The 20,294-nt window shown below is 44.7% G+C and overlaps 1 protein-coding gene across 1 annotated transcript in view; it reads left to right on the top strand.

Annotated features, from left to right (window-relative positions):
- Positions 1 to 20,294, top strand: part of GPR107 (G protein-coupled receptor 107) — an 83,418-nt gene that overhangs the window by 21,982 nt on the left and 41,142 nt on the right. Inside the window, 4 exon segments of the mRNA XM_025360754.1 lie at positions 3,600 to 3,637; positions 6,590 to 6,646; positions 11,385 to 11,492; positions 12,739 to 12,872. Coding sequence (XP_025216539.1) covers positions 3,600 to 3,637; positions 6,590 to 6,646; positions 11,385 to 11,492; positions 12,739 to 12,872 — 337 coding nt within the window.

Here is a 20,294-nt window from a genome sequence, read left to right as displayed (position 1 = left end):
GCATTATATTTTGGAAGTTACACAAAAATGCATAAACGTTCAAGAAAAATGTGGAAAATCTGAAGCAAATGGAAAAACGACAGTCATTTTTCCTTATTCCCAGTGTTAGAATTTTAGTAATTTATGTTTTCTTTTAAGCTTGTTTCATAATTCTAGAACGTTTGATTTGTAAAATTCAGTCATGCTTCTAATTGTATATGCATGCCTGATTACTTTTTAGCCCGTGTCATACCTATCATATATCTGTTAAGCGGATACTGTAATTTCCTCAACCTTTCCCCTTAAGGAGACACATTTCCATTTTTGTGTGGTTATGAATATTGCTGCAGTGGACTTCTTTACTCATAGACCTCTCTTCATATAGTCCTGTTCTTTATGATGGCTTTCAGAATTGCAGTTTCTGGTTCAAAGGATATGAATGCTTTTGAGAGTATTGGTAGATATTTTTAAATTCCTTTCCAGATGAGTTGTGTGGATTTATATTCTTATCAGAAATATGCAGGAATAGTGGGCACGTTATCATGTCCTAGCCACTATGGGATATTTTCTTTTCTTTTTTTTTTTTTTTGAGATGGAGTCTTGCTCTGTCGCCCAGGCTGGAGTGCAGTGGCCGGATCTCAGCTCACTGCAAGCTCCGCCTCCCGGGTTCAGGCCATTCTCCTGCCTCAGCCTCCCGAGTAGCTGGGACTACAGGCGCCCGCCACCTTGCCCGGCTAATTTTTTTGTATTTTTTTAGTAGAGACGGGGTTTCACCTTGTTAGCCAGGATGGTCTCGATCTCCTGACCTCGTGATCCGCCCGTCTCGGCCTCCCAAAGTGCTGGGATTACAGGCTTGAGCCACCGTGCCCGGCCGGATATTTTCTTTTCAAAAAAAAAAAATCCTAAAGTGAAAGGCAAAAAAGGTATTCCTGTTTATTTATATTTACGCTTATTACAGCTGTACTTTTTCTCCATGTGTTGATTAACCAATTTATATTCACCTTTTTTTATTAACTGTCAGGTTCATCTGATGATTCATGTGAGCTCTTTAAAGATAATTTATGGACAGGTGCAGTGGCTCACGCCTGTAATCCCAGCACTTTGGGAGGCCTAAGTGGGAGGATCACTTGAGGCTAGGAGTTTGGTACCAGCCTGAGCAACATAGCGAGGCTCTGTCTCTGCAAAAATAAAAATAAAAAAATTAGCCATGTGTGGTGGCATGTCCTGTAGTCACAACTCCTCAGGAGACTGAGACAGGAGGATTGCTTGAACGTGACTGGTCTAGGAGACATTGAACCATGATGCACTGCAGCCTGGATGACAGAACAAGACCCTGTCTCTGAAATAAATACATACATACTTACTGCTTATACAGTGTTTTTCTCAAAAGAGGCTGGGCTTGGTGGCTCATGCCTGTAATCCCAGCACTTTGGGAGGCCAAGGCGGGCAGATTACTTGAGGTCAGGAGTTCAAGACCAGCCTGGCCAACATGGTGAAACCCCATCTGTACTAAAAATACAAAAATTAGGCTGGGCGTGGTGGCTCACGCCTGTAATCCCAGCACTTTGGGAGGCCGAAGTGGGCGGATCACAAGGTCAGGAGATCGAGACCATCCTGGCCAACATGGTGAAACCCCGTCTCTACTAAAAATACAAAAAAAATTAGCTGGGCGTGGTGGCACGTGCCTGTTATCCCAGCTACTTGGGAGGCTGAGGCAGGAGAATCACTTGGACCAGGGAGACGGAGGTTGCAGTGAGCCGAGATCGTGCCACTGCACTCCAGCCTGGCGACAGAGTAAGACTCTGTCTCAAAAAAAGAAAAAAAAAAAAAATTAGCCAGATGTGGTGGCATGCGCCTGTAGTCCCAACTATTGAGGAGGCTGAGGCAAGAGAATTTCTTGAACCCAGGAAACGGAGGCTGCAGTGAGCAAAGATTGTGCCACTGCACTCCAGCCTGGGTGACAGAATGAGAACCTGTCTCAAAAACAACCACCACCACCGAAAACAACAACAACAAAACAACAAAAGAAGAGGTTGAATTGTCTAATTGGCTCACAGTTCTGCAGGCTATACAAAGCATGGCGCCGGAATCTATTCCTGGTGAGGGCCTCAGGAAACTTCCAATAATGGCAGAAGACAAGAGGGGGCAGGCAGGTCACATGGTGAGAACAGGAGCAAGAGGGAGTGGGGAGGTACCACACTTTTTTAAAACAACCAGATCATGCCTGAACTTGGAGCAAGAACTCACTCATTACCACAAGGAGGGCACCAAGCCATTCATGAGGGATATGCCCTCGTGACTCAGATATCTCACACTAGGCCTCACATCCAACACCGGGGATTACTTTTCCACATGAGATTTGGAGGGAACAGACATCCAAACTATGTTACTCAGTCTGTCCAGCTTGACTGCAGTTAAAAGCCATACGGAAAGACTGCATTTGTGCGATGGTGTAGGTTTGTGCCTGTGCACCATCTCCTTCTTGTCTAGGTTCTTTGTGCTCATATCACCATTCTCTGGGAAGAAAATATTCTTTTCATTTTATTCTCTTTCTTCCTGCGGGGAGCTTGAAGTCCAGTCTTTCCCACAAAGAATATCTTTTTTTTGTTTGTTTTGAGACGGAGTCTCACTCTGTCGCCCAGGCTGGAGTGTGGTGGCGCGATCTTGGCTCACCGCAAGCTCCACCTCCTGGGTTCACGTGATTCTCCTGCCTCAGCCTCCTGAGTAACTGGGACTACAGGCGCCCGCCACCATGCAGATCTCCTGACCTCATGATCCACCCACCTCAGCCTCCCAAAGTGCTGGGATTACAGGCGTGAGCCACTGCGCCCGGCCCAAGAATATCTTAAGTGAAAACGAGATAGAGGCCCACTCTGTTCCATGAAAGAAGCCATTAGCAATCTTCTTGCTGTAGGGAAGAAAGTATTATTATGCTAATATTACTTGCTATTAACTTTTTCAAGTGTGTAAATGTATCTCATGTTTTTCTTTTTGAGATGGAGTCTCGCTCTGTCACCCAGGCTGGAGTGCAGTGGTATGATCTCAGCTCACTGCAACCTACACCTTCTGGGTTCAAGGGATTCTCCTGTGTCAGCCTCCCGAGTAGCTGGGATTACAGGCATGCACCACCACATCTGGCTAATTTTTGTATTTTTAGTAGAGATGAGGGTTCACCATGTTGGCCAGGCTGGTCTCAAACTCCTGACCTCAGGTGATCCAACTGCCTCGGCCTCCCAAAGTGCTGGGATTACAGGCGTGAGCCACCGCTCCTGGCCTTTTTCTTAAAAATTATGTTTTCAAATGTGATTACTTAGAAAGTTAGGAAAGGCATTCCATGTGGCCTGTCTGGCAATAACATATGCTAGAATATCCAGAAATGAATTCTGTTGTTACTATTATCAGTTACTAGATACCATTTATAATATAACAAGGTCTGATTTGCTGCTTCAGCAGTACAAGAATTATGTTTTGGGACCTGAGGAAATGGCAGTCCCCAAGATTATTTTGTTTAATTATTAGATATTAGACAAGCTGGAGTCTCAGAAAATGATACTGTAATATATATATGTATCCATAAGTTGAGTCATGCAGTGCTCTCTTTTGAATGTTTCTGCTTCTAGATGGTGGAAAGTCTAAAAGAAGTACAGTGGATTCAAAGGTAAGAACTAACCACCCTTTTGTGCTCAGCTTTCCTGGATATGTGTGTACATGTGTGTGTTGTGTGCCTGTGTGTGTGTGTATTGATATATATACATGCATGCATGCACAAACACATACATAAACAGTCGTCCCTTGGTGTCCACAGGGGATTGGTTACAGGAACCCTAGTGAATATCAAAATCAGTGGATGTTCATGTCTCTTATATAAAATGGCATAGTATTTACACATAACCTACACACATCCTCCTGTGTACTTTAAATCATCTCTGGAGTACTCATGATACCTAACACAATGTAAACGCTGTGTAAATAGTTGTGACACTGTTGGTTTTTTATTTGTGTTATTTATTACTATTACTTTTTAATCTTACTGTAAAAAATACTTTTGGTTGGCAGTTGGTTCAGTCTGCAGATGTAGAACCTGCAATACAGAGATCTTACATATATGTGTGTGTGTGTGTATATATGTGTATATGTATGTATATATGTGTATATATCTGTATATGTGTGTATATGTGTATATATGTATATATGTATATATACACACACATACACACACACACACGTCTCATCTACAGGGGCCAGATGCAGTGGTTCATGCCGTAATCCTAGCACATTGGGAGGCTGAGGTCAGGGGATCACAGCACTTTGGAAGGCTGAGGTCAGGAGTTCGAGACCAGACTGGCCAACATGGTGAAACTCTGTCTCTACTAAAAATACAAAAATTAGCTGGGCTTGGTGGTGCATTCTTGTAATCCCAGCTACTTGGGAGACTGAGGAAGGAGAATCACTTGAACCTGGGAGGCAGAGGCTGCAGTGAGCCAAGATCGCGCTACTGCACTTCAGCCTGGGTGACAGAGTGAGACTGTCTCAAAAAAAGTTCAAAAAAATAAAAACAAAAAAAAGTCTACAGGGAATTGTCTCCCATTTTGGGGGAGAGCATTGACATACTGAAACAATTTCAAAGGAAAATTGATTCCTGGCTAGGCATGGTGGCTTGTGCCTGTAATCCCAGCACTTTGGGAGGCTGAGGTGGGTGGATTGATTGAGCCCGGGAGTTCAAGACCACCCTGGGTTACATGGTGAAACCTTGTCTCTACAAAAAAATAGAGAATTAGTGGGAGTGGTGGTATGTGCCTGTGCTCCCAGCCGCTCTGGAGGCTGAGGTGGAAGGATCACCTGAACCTGGGAGGCTGAGGCTACAGTGAGCTATGATTGTGTGACTTCACCCTACTAGCCTGGGTGACAGAGTGAGACCCTGTCTCAAAAAAAAAAAAAAAAAGAGAAAAGGAGGACGGAAGGAGAAAATTGATTTCTAAGTTGCATATCTCTTACATGATATAGGATGAGGTAGTTAGGGAAGGAAGATACCAAACCATCAGAAAAGCCCTCCGGTAGGAACTGTCACCGGGGCTGAGTTTGGAGTTTGTTCAGGGAAGAGGAAGACAAGCAAGGGGAGGAAGAATGCCATACACAAAGACTGGATGATGACACATGCTGAACACTGGCTCGTTTGAAGTGAAACACACAGATTTGGGAGCAGAGAGAGATCTTAGATAATATAGGGCCAGGCAATAGAGGGAATTGATGGGCAGGCAATGGGAAGTCATCCTGAGTTCCTGATTGGGAAAGACTGTTTATTAAAGATCGTAATTCTGGAAGTGATGTGAAGGGTAGCCTTGGGGAAGGAGAAAGGGTTGTTCGAAGGACCAGGAAGGACACGGTTGTGAGAATACCGTGTTTCGGTTGTTTCGGGTGATGAGGATGTGGACTAGAGCAGAGCCTTGGACAGTAAATGACTGGGAAGCCAGTTAGGGTGATGGGAGGGAAAGAGAGGAGCAGAGGAGTGGGTGGTAGAAATAGCAGAAGTGGAAAAACTGGGAAAGTTTTGGTTTGTGATATCTTGATTTCTCCTTGAGGGGGACATCTAAATGGTGATGTTTTGTCTTAACAGCTTTGTTGAAGTATAATTGACCTAAAATAAACTGTACATATGTAAAGCAGCAATCTGATAACTCTGACTTATCAATCAAGATAGTGAAATATCCATCACCCCAAAAATTTCTTCTGCCTTTTTGTAAGCCCCCTGTCCCCAAGCAATCACTGATCTGTCACTATAGTATAGATTAGATTTATAGAACTTTATATAACTGAATTATGCAGCGCTCTTTTCTGTCTTATATTCAGCATAGTTACTTTGAGTTCATCCACATTGTTGCATGTATCATTTCTTTTTCATTGCTCAGTTTTACTGTATATATGGCAATATTTTGATTTCTTTTCTTTTCTTTTTCCTTTTTTTTGCTTTGGGGAATGGAGTCTTGCTCTACCACCCAGGCTGGAGTGCAGTGGCACAGTCTCATCCTCTGCCTCCCAGGTTCAAGCAATTCTCCTGCTTCAGCCTCCTGAGTAGCTGGGATTATAGACACGTATCACCATGCCCGGCTGATTTTTGTATTTTTAGTAGAGATGGGATTTCACCTTGTTGGCCAGGCTAGTCTTGAACTCCTGACCTCAAGTGATCTGCCCATCTCGGCCTCCCAGCGTGTTGGGATTACAGGCTTGAGCCACTGCGCCTGGTCAATATTTTGATCATTTGATGTCAGGAGTGGAATTCAGGGGATGTGACAGGGCATGGCCTGGGTCAGCACCCTTAGTCTGGCTGAAGCTTCAAGGGTAGACACGCTGTCTAGCCGAAAGATTCAAGGCAGGGGGCAGAGGTAGGGGTTAGTGCAGAGGCAGAAGAAACAGGTGAAGAACTACTGCCATTCTCTGTGAAAGCAGATTTCAGACATCTTGAAAGGATAGTCATTTTTATTTTCAGAGAGCTTTTGAAGGTCGGCAAATTTAGAGTTTAAGAAACATGTTTTGTTTTGTTTAATAAATTACTTTTAATTAGCACACTTTCTATGCCAGTGCCATCCTAAAACATACTATTATGTCTTTTTAGGCCATGGGAGAGAAATCCTTTTCTGTTCATAATAATGGTGGGGCAGTGTCATTTCAGGTATGTATGCTCTTTGTGTAAAGCCTCCTAGAATTTCTCTCTACCATGTAAAAGGATAATTTTTTTTTTTAGAGGAATTTTGAATTTAGGAATAACAACTTAGGTATGCCCTGTATCAGTCACTTAAATGTAATAGCTGTCTCTTTAACAAACCCACAAGGTGGATATTGTTATCCATCTACTTATCAAATCGTGAGTCTCTGAGAGTGAATAACTTTGTGACTATCTATTGTAGGTGATGAGGTACAGTTTCCAACCCAGTCCTACTTGGCTGTTCCCATGACCCCTTTGCCCTGACCCCATGCTACCTCCCATTCAAAGTGTGCCGGAAGCATAGTACCCCATGCCTGAAAGGACCATTGGTGACGATTTACGGTGATGTTGTAATTTTAGAGATGATTTCACCCAGACTCAGAGGCTTTGAGTGACCTGCTCAACTGTCAGTTATTAATTGCCCATGAGTGTTTAGGGGCAGCAGAATAGCATACGTATGGGAACAAGATATTGGCCTGGGCCTCAAAACCCACTTACTAGTTGGGTGATATTGGACAACTCACTTCATTTCTTTTTGTTTTGTTTTTGAGACAAGGTCTCACTCTGTTGCCCAGGCTGGAGTGCAGTGGTATAATCACGGCTCACTGCAGCCTCAACCATCCAGGCTCAAGTGATCCTCCTGCCTCAGCCTCCCAAGTAGCTGAGACTACAGGCATAGACCACCATGCCTGGCTAATTTTTAAATTTTTTGTAGAGATGAGGTCTTGCTCTGTTGCCCAGGCTGGTCTCAAACTCCTGGGATCAAGCAGTCCTCTTGCCTGGGCCTCCCACAGTGCCGAGATTACAGATGTGAGCCACCTTGCCTGGTCTCACTTACTTTCTGAACCTCATCTAAAAATGAAAAATGGCAGGGCGTGGTGGCTCACGCCTGTTATCCCAGCACTTTGGGAGACTAAGGTAGGTGGATTGCTTGAGCCCAGGAGTTTTGAGACCAGCCTGGGCAACATGGTGAAACCTCATCTCTACAAAAAATGCAAAAATTAGCCAGGCATGGTGGTAGATGCTTATAGTCCCAGCTACTAGGGAGGCTGAGATGGGAGGATCACTTGAGCCCAGGAGTTAAAGACTCCTTGGAAATATGGTGAAACTTCATCTCTTAAAAAAAAATACAAAAATTAGCCAGGTATGGTGACATGTGTCTGTAGTCCCAGCTACTAGGGAGGCTGAGGGAGGAGGATTACTTGAGCCTGGGAGGTCTAGGTCACACAGTGAACCTCGAGCATGCCACTGCACTGTAGCCTGGGTGACAGCGTGAGACCCTGTCTCAAAAAAAACAAAAACAAAAACAAAAAAAATGCATACAGTGAAATGCACAGGTCTTAAGTGTAGAGTTTGTTCAGTTCTGACAAATGCGTATATACCTATGGAATTCACTGTCTCAAGATTTCTGTGTTTCCATCTTCTGAGAAACCCCTCTATCCCCACAAGTACTGTTTTGATTTCTTTTTCCATACATCATTTTGCCTGTTCAACAATTTTTGTATGTTCTTTAAGCTTAGTAAGCATCATTTTCGTCGCTATCCATATTAATAGCTAACAGTTATTGAGAACTTGCAGGATGCTCGTTTGCTCAGAACCCTCCAGCAGCTTTCCATCTGTCTTGGAGTAAAGCCCAAGTCTTCCCACTGGTCTGCAAGGCCCGTGTGGTCTAGCCCCTGTTGTCTCTCTGACCTCAGCTCCTGTTATTCACACTGTTCTCTCACAAGCCGCCTTGCTCTTTCTCAGACAGACCAGGCTTTAGGCTCTGCTCTTGCTGTTCCCACAGGCAGGAATGCTGTCTCTCAGAATTCCCAAGTCTTTGCTGAAATGTCACCTTCTCAACAAAGCTTCTCTTGATTGCAGCTCACTCCTATTTCCCTCATTGTGCTCTGTCTTTCCTTAGCATTATCCCTTCCAACATGCTATATACTGTACTTAGTTATGTTTATTGCCTGTCTCCCCCTCTACAGAAGGTACCTTAAGGGCAGGGGTTTTCTCTCTCTTATTATTGATGTATATGAAACTCCTAATGTTGGCCTTGGCCTTGGCCTATATTTATAGAGACTAATAAACCAATGTCAGGCATTGTGCTAAGTGCTTCTATGTCATTATCTCAGTTAATCCTCTCAACAACTCTGTGAAGTCAATATTAATTTTTTCTTGTACTGATGAGGAACTGAGGCTCAGAGAGGTGATGTAACTTGCCCCAAGCAGGGGATTCAGGTCCACGTTTGTTTGAATCCAAGGCCCATGTGTTTAATCACTTTGCCTTTTACTGCCTCCTTGAGAAAATACAAAAGTTACTTTTCTCTCTTCCTTCTCTCACTTTAGAATGCTTATTAATAAAATGAGTTTTTAAAACGTTTTTCAGGCCGGGCATGGTGGCTCATGCCTGTAATCCCAGCACTTTGGGATCATGAGGTCAGTAGTTTGAGACCAGCCTGGCCAACACAGTGAAACCCCGTCTCTACTAAAAATAAATACGCCGGGCGCGGTGGCTCACGCCTGTAATCCCAGCACTTTGGGAGGCCGAGGCGGGCGGATCACAAGGTCAGGAGATCGAGACCACAGTGAAACCCCGTCTCTACTAAAAATACAAAAAACTAGCCGGGCGCGGTGGCGGGCGCCTGTAGTCCCAGCTACTCAGGAGGCTGAGGCAGGAGAATGGCGTGAATCCAGGAGGCGGAGCTTGCAGTGAGCCGAGATCGCGCCACTGCACTCCAACCTGGGCGACAGCGTGAGACTCCGTCTCAAAAAAAAAAAAAATAAATAAATAAAAAATAAATAAAATAAATACATACATACATACATACATACATACATACAAACAAAAAATTAGCTGGGTGGTGGTGGTGGGCGCCCGTAATCCCAGCTACTTGGGAGGCTGAGGCAGGAGAATCGCTTGAACCTGGGAGGTGGAGGTTGCAGTGAGCCGAGATCGTGCCACTGCATTCCAGCCCAGGCGACAGTCCGAGACTCCATCTCAAGACAAAACAACAAAAAAAAGTTTTTCAAATGCTCCCCTCTTTTTTAATCACAAAGGAAAGTGTTACAGGATGCACACGTATGTCCGGCACCAGTGCTTTGTGTCGGGCGAGCATCCAAGCACAGCAGTCTGCATGGTGATTAGCAGCTCGTGCTGAAACAGCCTGTCCGCAGGGTTCTTGGGATGCGTGGAGCAGGCAGTGCATGGGTACTTTGCTTTTCTCCGGCTTTCCCTACCTTGGAAAGAAGTCATCATGATTTCTCACTGTTCTACCCAGTGTCTCCTGGTCTTGGATGGTGCAGTCCACTCTGAGCTCTTCTGCTTCATTCATGGCATGGGGAGAGTGGTTTATCTACCTAAATACAGAAGGGGACTCTCAGGGCTTATTCCAACCCTACAGTTGACATTTTTGTTTTGTTTTTGTCTCTAAGGGTCAGGTGCCTACTCTGATCAACCATGGTGATTCTATTGATTTTTTAAAATTATATCTTTTAAACTTTTATATCTTTTTTAGGCTTCCCCTGAATCTAAAAATAGAGGTTGTCCATGGTTTTAAAAGGTTTTCTTATTGTGGCTGTAGCTCAGGGGATTAAAATACGCATTCACAATTGAGTTTGGCACATGGTTTAACAGATTAATAATTCCAGCTCATGTGTTCTTGGTCTTTTATTTTTATTTTTGCCAGATGTCTTTTTTTCCCCATTTTTTAAAGTTGTGAGGTACAGTATACATGCAGAAGAGTGTAAAGTACTTATATTGAGTTTAACATGTAACTATGAACTGTCACCTTTATGATCCAGCACCCAGGACAAGAAATAGAGCAGTTCCAGCCCCTGAGAAACCTTATGTCTCCCTCGCAGTCCTTCCCAACTCTAGAGTAGCCCCTGTCATGAAAAATGCTACCATAGTCACTTCCTAGCTTTTCTTTGTAGTTTAATGGTTATATATATGTAGCCCTAAAAATGTATTTCAGGGGTATTTCTTTTTATTGGTAGAACTCATGGCTGAAGTAAAATTTTCTTAGGCTTGACCAAGAAGTCATATTCTCTAAGTCTGTCTGTCTGTCTTTTGGTTTACATTAAACTTCATTTAAACTCATGAAATGTATGAAAAACAGAAAACTGTCTAAATCTACAAAATGTAGCCTTCATTATTGTTCTCTAAAACCATAGTTGAAAATTTTGATGAGGAAATATTGATTGGTTTTCAAGTATAAGATGAGCCTCCTTTTTAAAGAGTATTTTATACCTATAAAGAGCAAAATAATAACGTTAGCTTGAAGACGAGATAACTACATCTTAGGTTATCTTTGAAGACTTCTGCAAAGACCATTACAAATGGCTAGATCTGTGATAGAACAGGCATAGTAAAATGTTCATTGTAGAAGCGAGGTTGTGGCTATGTAGCTTTCACTATACAATTGTCAGCTGTTCTGTATACTTGAAAACTGTTGTAACAAAATATTGGAAGGGAATCATAGAATAAGAAAATATCTCTTTAAACTCTGCCATGGGAGAGTCAATAATTTAAGCAGTCTGTCTTTATTTCCTTCCATCCATTAATATTCATAATTTATTTCTAAGGTTTAAAAATATAGCTGAGTAGAATTTGAAGAAAAAAGTAAACAACACTTTAAAAGAAAAAATAAAATAAAAAAATATATATATACACACAGCTGAGGATTTGGGTACCTTTAAATGTTTTCTTCTTCACTTTCAGTTTTTCTTTAACATCAGCACTGATGACCAAGAAGGCCTTTACAGTCTTTATTTTCACAAATGCCTTGGAAAAGAATTGCCAAGTGACAAGTTTTCATTCAGCCTTGATGTGAGTACTGTTTGGAGACTGTTCTACGTGGATTTTGTCAGCATAAAATGCAAGATTTATTTCTGTTTAAGGTTAGATTTTAAGAACACTTAAGAATGTGGACAGACACACATCCTTGCCACTGTGCGGGATACTTCAGTAGAGGATTCATAGGAAAATACACAGCAATTAGGATGTGTCTGCACTTCAACCTGTGCATTAAGAATGTGGTTGTTTTGGCCGGGCATGGTGGCTCATGCCTGTAATCCCAGCACTTTGGGAGGCTGAAGTGGGCAGATCACCTGAGTCCAAGAGTTTGAGACCAGCGTGGGCAACATGGCAAAACCCTCTCTCTACAAAAAATATGAAAAATTAGCCAGGCGTGGTGGTGCACACCTCTAGTCCCAGCTACTCAGGAGGATGAGGTGGGAGGATCTCTTGAGCCCAGGAGGCAGAGGTTACAGTAAACCGAGATTGCATCACTGCACTCCAGCCTGGGCAAAAGGGTGCGATCCTGTCTCAAATTTAAAAAAAAAAAGGGGGTGGTTGTTTGCTGGTACTCACTTTTTTTTTTTTTTTTTTGAGATGGAGTTTCATTCTTGTTGCCCAGGCTGGAGTGCAATGGCATGATCTTGCCTCACCGCAACCTCCACCTCCTGGGTTCAAGCGATTCTCCTTCCTCAGCCTCCCGAGTAGCCGAGATTACAGGTGCCTGTCACAATGCCTGGCTAATTTTATCTTTTCGAGACAGAGTCTTGCTCTGTCACCCAGGTTAGAGTGCAGTGGTACAATCTTGGCTCACTGCAACCTCCGCCTCCTGGGTTCAAGTGATTGTCCTTTCTCAGCCTCCCAAGTAGCTGGCGTGCCACCACACCCAGCTAATTTTTGTATTTTTAGTAGAGACGGGGTTTCACCGTGTTGGCCAGGCTGGTCTTGAACGCCTAACCTTGTGATCCGCCTGCCTTGGCCTCCCAGAGTGCTGGGATTACAGGCGTGAGCCACTACGCCCAGCCCTAATTTTTTTTGTATTTTTAATAGAGACGGGGTTTCACCATGTTGGCCAGGCTGGTGGTGAACTCCTGATCTCAGGTGATCCTGATCCACCTGCCTCAGCCTCCCAAAGTGCTGAGATTACGGGCATAAGCCACCATGCCCAGCCGCTGGTACTTATTTTCTTAGGCTTAAGTGAAACAGCTGAGATTCCAAATTGCTGAATAAGGGATGATATGTACCTGAAAAGTAAAAATTAATTTCATGCTGGTTTCAGATTGAGATCACAGAGAAGAATCCTGACAGCTACCTCTCAGCAGGAGAAATTCCTCTCCCCAAATTATACATCTCAATGGCCTTTTTCTTCTTTCTTTCTGGGACCATCTGGATTCATATCCTTCGAAAACGACGGTAAACTATTACTTCCTTGAGCGCTTCAACTTAAGAGTGTGTTGAGATTTGAATAATTTCACTGTTTGCTGGCTTCTGAACCTGGAGGCAGTTGGTGCTAAGCAGTGTTGTTCCTTTCAAAGGGCATCTACCCGGAAACAGTATGAAGATTGTGCGGTAGCATTGTGGTGTGGGAGCCCTTTGCATGCCTGCCTTGGTGTCTGTTCACTTCCTGTTGTTCTGTTTAAAAAGTAAATCTAAATTTTTTTTTTTTTTTTTGGAGACATAGTCTCGCTCTGTCTCCCAGGCTGGAGTACAATGGCATGATCTCAGCTCACTGCAAACTCTACCTCCCGGGTTCATGCCATTCTCCCACCTAAGCATCCCGAGTAGCTGGGACTACAGGCGCCTGCCACCATGCCCGGCTAATTTTGTTTTTGTCTTTTTAGTAGAGGTGGGGTTTCACCGTGTTAGCCAGGATGGTCTCAATCTCCTGATCTCATGATCTGCCCACCTGGGCCTCCCAAAGTCTTGGGATTACAAGCATGAACCACCACGCACGGCCCTAAATATTTTTGATAGTATGCAAGCAGAATAGACTGTATGAGCTAAGTGTTTCCATGGTGGAGATCCCACAGTCCAGGACTGAGAGTAAACACATGGGTCTCATTCAGGGACTGTTGCTTCTGGAGAAGAAGTTAGTGACGATGAGCACTGCCTGGCGAGAGCATGGAGTTACCTCTTAGAACTGAAGGTCTTGGCTGAAAGCTGCGCTGGGATAGATTCTCTGCATTGACTTCCAGATGCTTGTCACTGGACAAAACCTCTTCAAAGCCCATCTGCCTGGGCTTTAGCCTTTTTTTCTGAAACCCCTGAGGCTTTAACTTCCTGTACTTGGTTCTTGAGGGGAGCAGCTGCATGTGCGTGAATTCTTTCTCCCTCCAAGACAATTGAAAACAAAATATTCACTTAGGGAATTGTGTAAAGTGTTTATTATAATGCTCACAAACTGAGTAAATGATGGTATCTGAATATGCTATTATAATATGGATTGATTTAAATTCGTAGAATAATTAAACACCCTGAAATACCTCTTTCTCTGGAGCACTGGGGTGGAAATGGAGACTTCTTTAGTCCCTGCTAGCTTGATTGTCTTCTAATGAACATGCTCAGAGTCTGGTATATTAGACTCTGGCTGGGTTCACTTGCTGATACCCATTTGTTATGATATCCTGTACACCCACAGATAGAAAGAGTTTCTTGTTTATTTGGGAAGGACCTGTATAATCATGTTTGGACTAGATTTTCAAGGAGCAGTTACTAAGAAAGAAAGCAGTTACTATGGGCTGGGCGTGGTGGCTCACACCTGTAATCCCAGTGCTTTGGGAAGCCAAGGCAGGAGGATCACTTGAGTCTGTGAGTTTGAGACCAGCTTGGGCAACATAGCAAGACCCCCCCCCCTTTTTTTTTTTTTTTTTTCCGAGATGGAGTCTCACTCTCTCCTCTAGCCCCCAGGCTGGAGTGCAGTGCCTAATCTCAACTCACTGCAATCTCCACCTCTGGGTTCAAGTAATTATTGCGCTTCAGCCTCCAAAGTAGGTGGGATTACAGGCATGTGCCAACACACTCAGCTGATTGTTATATTTTTAGTAGAGATGGGGTTTCACCATGTTGACCAGGCTGGTCTTGAACTGCTGACCTCGGGTAACTCACCTTGCTCGGTCTCCCAAAGTGCTAGGATTATAGGCATGAGCCACCACACCTGGCCCAGCAAGACCCCATTTCTACAAACAAATTTAAAAATTATCCAGTCGTGGACTGGGAGCGGTGGCTAATGCCTGTAATCCCAGCACTTTGGGAGGCCGAGGCGGGCGGATCATGAGGTCAGGAGATTGAGACCATACTGGCTAACACAGTGAAACCCCATCTCTATTAAAAATACAAAAAATTAGCTGGGCATGGTAGTGGGTGCCTGTAGTCCCAGCTACTCAGGGGGCTGAGGCAGGAGAATGGTGTGAACCCAGGAGGTGGAGCTTGCAGTGAGCTGAGACTGTGCCACTGCATAAAATAAAAAAATATTAAAAAGTTATCCAGTTGGCTGGGCGCTGTGGCTCATGCCTGTAATCCCAGCACTTTGGGAAGCCGAGGCGGGTGGATCCCGAGGTCAGGAGATCGAGACCATCTTGGCTAATACGGTGAAACCCCGTCTCTACTAAAAATGCAAAAAATTAGCCGGGCGTGGCAGTGGGCGCCTGTAGTCCCAGCTACTTGGGAGGCTGAGGCGGGAGAATGGCGTGAACTCGGGAGGCGGAGCTTGCAGTGATCTGAGATCATGCCACTGCACTGCAGCCTGGGCAACTGAGTGAGACTCTGTCTCAAAAAAAAAAAAAAAAAAAGTTATCCAGTTATGGTGGTGCACACCTGTAGTGCTCACTACTTGGGAGGCTGAGGTGGGAGGATTGCTTGAGCCCAAGGGTTGGAGGCTGCAGTGAGCTATGTTTGTACCACTGCATTCCAGCTCGGGACACAGAGTAAGACTCTGTCTCTAAGAAAGAAAGAGAGAGACGCAGATGGAAGGAGGGAAGATTATAAAACTTTAGGCCATAAAAGTTTTTGGGTGTGTTTTGTTTTGTTTTGTTTTGTTTTGTTTTGTTTTTGAGACACAGTCTTGACTGTCGCCCAGGCTGGAGTACTTCAGCTCACCGCAACCTCTGTCCCCCAGGTTCAAGCAATTCTCTTGCCTCAACCTCCCAAGTAGCTGGGATTACAGGTGCCCGCCACCATGCATGGCTAATTTTTGCATTTTTAGTAGAGACGGGGTTTTGCCATGTTGACCAGGCTGGTCTTGAACTCCTGACCTCAGGTGATCCACCTGCCTTGGCCTCCAAAAGTGCTGGGATTATAGGCGTGAGTCACTGCGCCCGACCTCAGTTTTTGTTTTTTGTTTTTTGTTTTTTTTTTAAAGAAAGTTCTACTTTTTTGCCTTTACTGGAAAAGTAAGAACTAGGAGTCAGACCTGATTTCAGGTGTGAACTTGGACAGTGACTGCCTGTGTGCCTTGCTTCACTCTAAATCTGTTTTTTCTTGGCTATGAAACTGGGACAGTAATAGTTAATTACTCTGCCTTCCTGTAAGAGTCTTGGATTCTTAGACTTGTTCCGTGATTCCCCCTAAGATAATGTATATGAGAGGGCTTTCCAAATCAGGGTGCCATCCAAATATGAGGAATTTTTTTTTTTTTTTTTTGAGACAGAGTCTTGCTCTGTTGCCCAGGCTGGAGCGCAGTGGCCGGATCTCAGCTCACTGCAAGTTCCGCCTCCCGGGTTTACGCCATTCTCCTGCCTCAGCCTCCTGAGTAGCTGGGACTACAGGCGCCCACCACCTCGCCCGGCTAGTTTTTTGTACTTTTTAGTAGAGACAGGGTTTCATAGTGTTAGCCAGGATGGTCTTGATCTCCTGACCTTGTGATCCACCCATCTCGGCCTCCCCAAATATGAGGTATTTATAAAATAGTTTAGTAGCCAGGGATTCAGTGGTGGTTTAATTTCCTTTAGTTATTGGTGGCAATAGTCATTGTCACTGGTTCAATTATACCAAATTGTGGTAACAGTTTTATTTTTTATTTTATTTTTTTTGAAACAGAGTCATGTTCTGTCACCAGGCTGGAGTGCAGTGGCGCAATCTTGGCTCACTGCAACCTCTGCCTTCCAGGTTCAGGTGATTCTCCTGTCTCAGCCTCCCAAGTAGCTGGGACTACAGGCGTCTGCCACCATGCCCGGCTAATTTTTGTGTTTTTAGTAGAGACAGGATTTCACCATGTTGACCAGTATGGTCTTGATCTCCTTACCTCGTGATCCACCCGCCTCAACCTCCCAATATGTTGGGATTACTGGCATGAGCCACCGTGCCCAGGCCGTAGTAACAGTTTTCAATCTGTGGTTAAATGAGGCTGACCTGTTGTGTACAAGTCTCACCTATACTTTTTGTTGGCGTATAGTGTGGTCTCATTTAAGTCCTGCCCATGTTTTCCCGGGAGTCTTAGAGTCAGTTCTGGTAGGCTGGAAACCCACATGATATAAAGGCATATGACCAAGGCCGCCAGGCACATTTCACTGGCCCCTGAAAGCTGGAAGCAACTGAGCATCTTTGCCTAATTTATTGAGGGAAATAAACTGAGAGGGGAAACGAGAGCCAGTGTCACCCAACAGAGCTGGGACTGGAACCCAGGTCTGCCTGCTAGTATGTATCAGGCCCCTCCCAACTTCAAGTGTAGGGAGAACTAGTATTTGAGCCGAGGTCAGTGAGGCTTGCTCTTTCCATCACATCTCTGCCCCGTCGTAGATGTTCTAACCATGGACTGCAAGTCAGAGTTGCCAGAGTGTGTGAATGAGCGCAGCTCTTTGTGGTGGGTGGTTTTACACTCTGGGTAAATCTCATTGGCATTCAGTAGTTCCAGACTATTCTGGCCTTGACTTCCCTTTTGACCTTCAAATAGGTGGGCACTGGAACAGGAAAGTACCAAGGAGGAAATGAGCCCAGAAACTGACATCGCTTTGTGGCACACTCTCATTCTCACTCGGTGCCAGGCCCCTCTCCTGCTGTATTGTTCCCCTTCATTTCCTGTCCCCTCTCCCACTCCTTCCTAGCTGTGAAGAACTGCTCAAATGTGTTACATGTACATTTTTGGACTTTTTTCTTTTTTTTTTTTTTTGAAACCTAGTCTCACTCTGTGCCCCCAGCTAGAGTGCAGTGGCGCAGTCTCGGCTCACTGCAACCTCCGCCTCCTGGGTTCAAGCAATTCTCCTGCCTCAGCCTCCCAAGTAGCTGGGATTACAGGTGCATGCCAACACGTCTGGCTAATTTTTGTATTTTTAGTAGAGACGGGGTTTCGCCATCTTGGCCTGGCTGGTCTAGAACTCCTGACCTCAGGTGATCCGCCTCCCAAAGTGCTGGGATTCCAGGCGTGAGCCACTGCGCCTGGCCTCATTTTTGGATAGTTCTGTATTCTTATATTATTGGTGTTGCATTTATTTTACATAAATGTAAAATACGTTTATATTTATATAAATACATTTGTGTATATGTAATGTATTTATGTAAATGTATTGTAAATACATAAAATACATTTATATTTACATAAAATATCTCTAGACATTGTTGTACATTTTTTACTCAGTAGTATCCTTTCTACGATCTAGCCATGTGACTGAGCGTGCGTCTCATTCATTGATTTTTACCTACTCCACGGCATCCCATGCTCTGTGTCCTCATGTTTGACTGCTTTGGTCCTTTAGTGATGGACACGTGGCTGGACTGCTACCCCAGCCAGTGCTAGCATGAACCTCTGAAGATCCCCTGTGGATCTCTGCAGCCTCCGAGCTACAGTCCTAGAAGGAAGCACACTGTGCCATGGGTAGTTAATTTCTTTTATTTTCTTTCTTTTTTTTTTTTTTTTTGAGAGACAGAGTATTACTCTGTCACCCAAGCTGGAGTGCAGTGGCACCATCTTGGCTCACTGCAACCTCTGCCTCCTGAGTGCAAGTGATTCTCCTGCCTCACCCTCCTGAGTAGCTGGGACTACAGGCATGCACCACCATGCCGGGCTAATTTTTGTATTTTTAGTAGAGGCGGGTTTTCACCATGTTGGCCAAGCTGGTCTTGAACTCCTGGCCTCAAGAGATCCTCCTGCCTCCACCTCCCGAAGTGCTGGGACTACAGGCATGAGCCACTGCACCCAGCCATCAGTTAATTTCATTAAGGGCCAGATTGCCTTCCAGTGTGGCATATAGGTTTATACATCTACTAGTGGTGCATACATAATAAGGTTTGCTGTTTCTCCACATTCTCACCAATACGGACATCTTAATTTTTGCCAATCTGATAGGTGTAAACTGGTGTTTTATTTTGCATTTCTCAGAATATTGGCGATGTGGATTATCGTTTTAGGGACTCATTAGCCATTTCAGTTTCCCCTCTTGTGGCTGCCTGTATTCTTTGCTTTTTTTTTTTTTTTTTTTTTTGAGACAGGGTCTCACTATGTTGTCCAGGCTGGAGCAGTGGCGTAATCAAGGATTACTGCAGCCTCAAACTCCTGAGCTCAAGTGATCCTTCCACCTCAGCCTCCCGAATAGCTGAAACTATAGGGACACACCACCACTCCTGGCTTAATTTTTGTTTGTTTTGAGACTGTTTGTTTTGAGACAGGGGCTCGCTCTGTCACCCAGTCTGCAGAGCACTGGCACAGTCATGGCTCACTGCAGCCTTTGCCTCCTGGGCTCAAGTGATCCTCCCACCTCAGCCTCCCAAGTAGCTGGGACTACAGGTGTGCACTGCCACACCCAGCTAACTTTTTGTATTTTTGGTAGAGACAGAGTTTCATCATTTTGCCCAGGCTAATCCCAAACTCCTGGGCTCAAGTGATCTTCCCACTTCAGCTTCCCTAAGTGCTGGGATTACAGGGATGAGCCACTGAACCTGGCCTCATAATAGTCTTAATGTGTTCTATGAGGTTAGTTCCTAAGGGGAAGTGGGAAGGAGTAGAGGAATTTAATGCCCGGCAGCCCAAAGGTGGACTCTAGTACCTATGACAGGGTGGGCCTGGGAATGCGTGCTTTGTCTCATTGGCCTGGGGTATTTGCAGACACCAGCCATGAAGGAGAGAGAAATGGGCACAACCCTGGCACTTTCCCCTCACACATCCCTGCTGCTGGCTCCCAGCCCCCCTACTCTGGGCTGCAGGCTTCCCCTACAGCTGTTTTGTAGTCGCTTTCTGCTTTCCTGGGAGCTCTGTGCTGTTTTCTCAGGTCCATCTACCTCATTCTTGCCTCTGGCTTTCCCAGGGTGGTTTCCGGGAACAAGCTGGCAGCCTGTGTTAGATTTCCATTTACTCAAGAGTTGGAATCCATCATGTCTGGCTTTAGTGCATAACTTTCAGGTTCATTCACAACATTAAATTGTGTATTAGAGATTACTTTAGGACTCCAATCAAGGCCTTTTTTACCAGTAAAAAGTACCTTATAAAAAAAAGTGGCCGGGCGCGGTGGCTCACCCCTGTAATCCCAGCACTTTGGGAGGCCGAGGTGGGTAGATTACTTGAGGTCAGGAGATCAAGATCAGCCTGGCCAATATGGTGAAACCCTGTCTCTACTAAAAATACAAAAATTAGCTGGACATCGTGGTGCACGCCTGTAACCCCGGCTACTCAGGAGGTTGAGGCAGTGGGGGGCATCACTTGATCCCGGGAGTTGGAGTTTGCGGTGAGCGAAGTTCATGCCACTACACTCCAGCCTGGGTGACAGAGCAATACTCTGTCTCAAAAAAAAATAGTTTTTGCTGGGTACAGTGGCTCATGCCTGTAATATCGACACTTTGAGAGGCCAAGGTGGGTGGATTGCTTGGCCAGGGGTTCAAGACCAGCCTGGAAAACTTAGCAAAACCCTTTCT

Source organism: Theropithecus gelada, chromosome 15 (genome assembly GCF_003255815.1).
Source record: "Theropithecus gelada isolate Dixy chromosome 15, Tgel_1.0, whole genome shotgun sequence".
Classification (NCBI taxonomy): Eukaryota; Metazoa; Chordata; class Mammalia; order Primates; family Cercopithecidae; genus Theropithecus; species Theropithecus gelada.
This window is presented reverse-complemented; position numbering and strand designations above follow the sequence as displayed.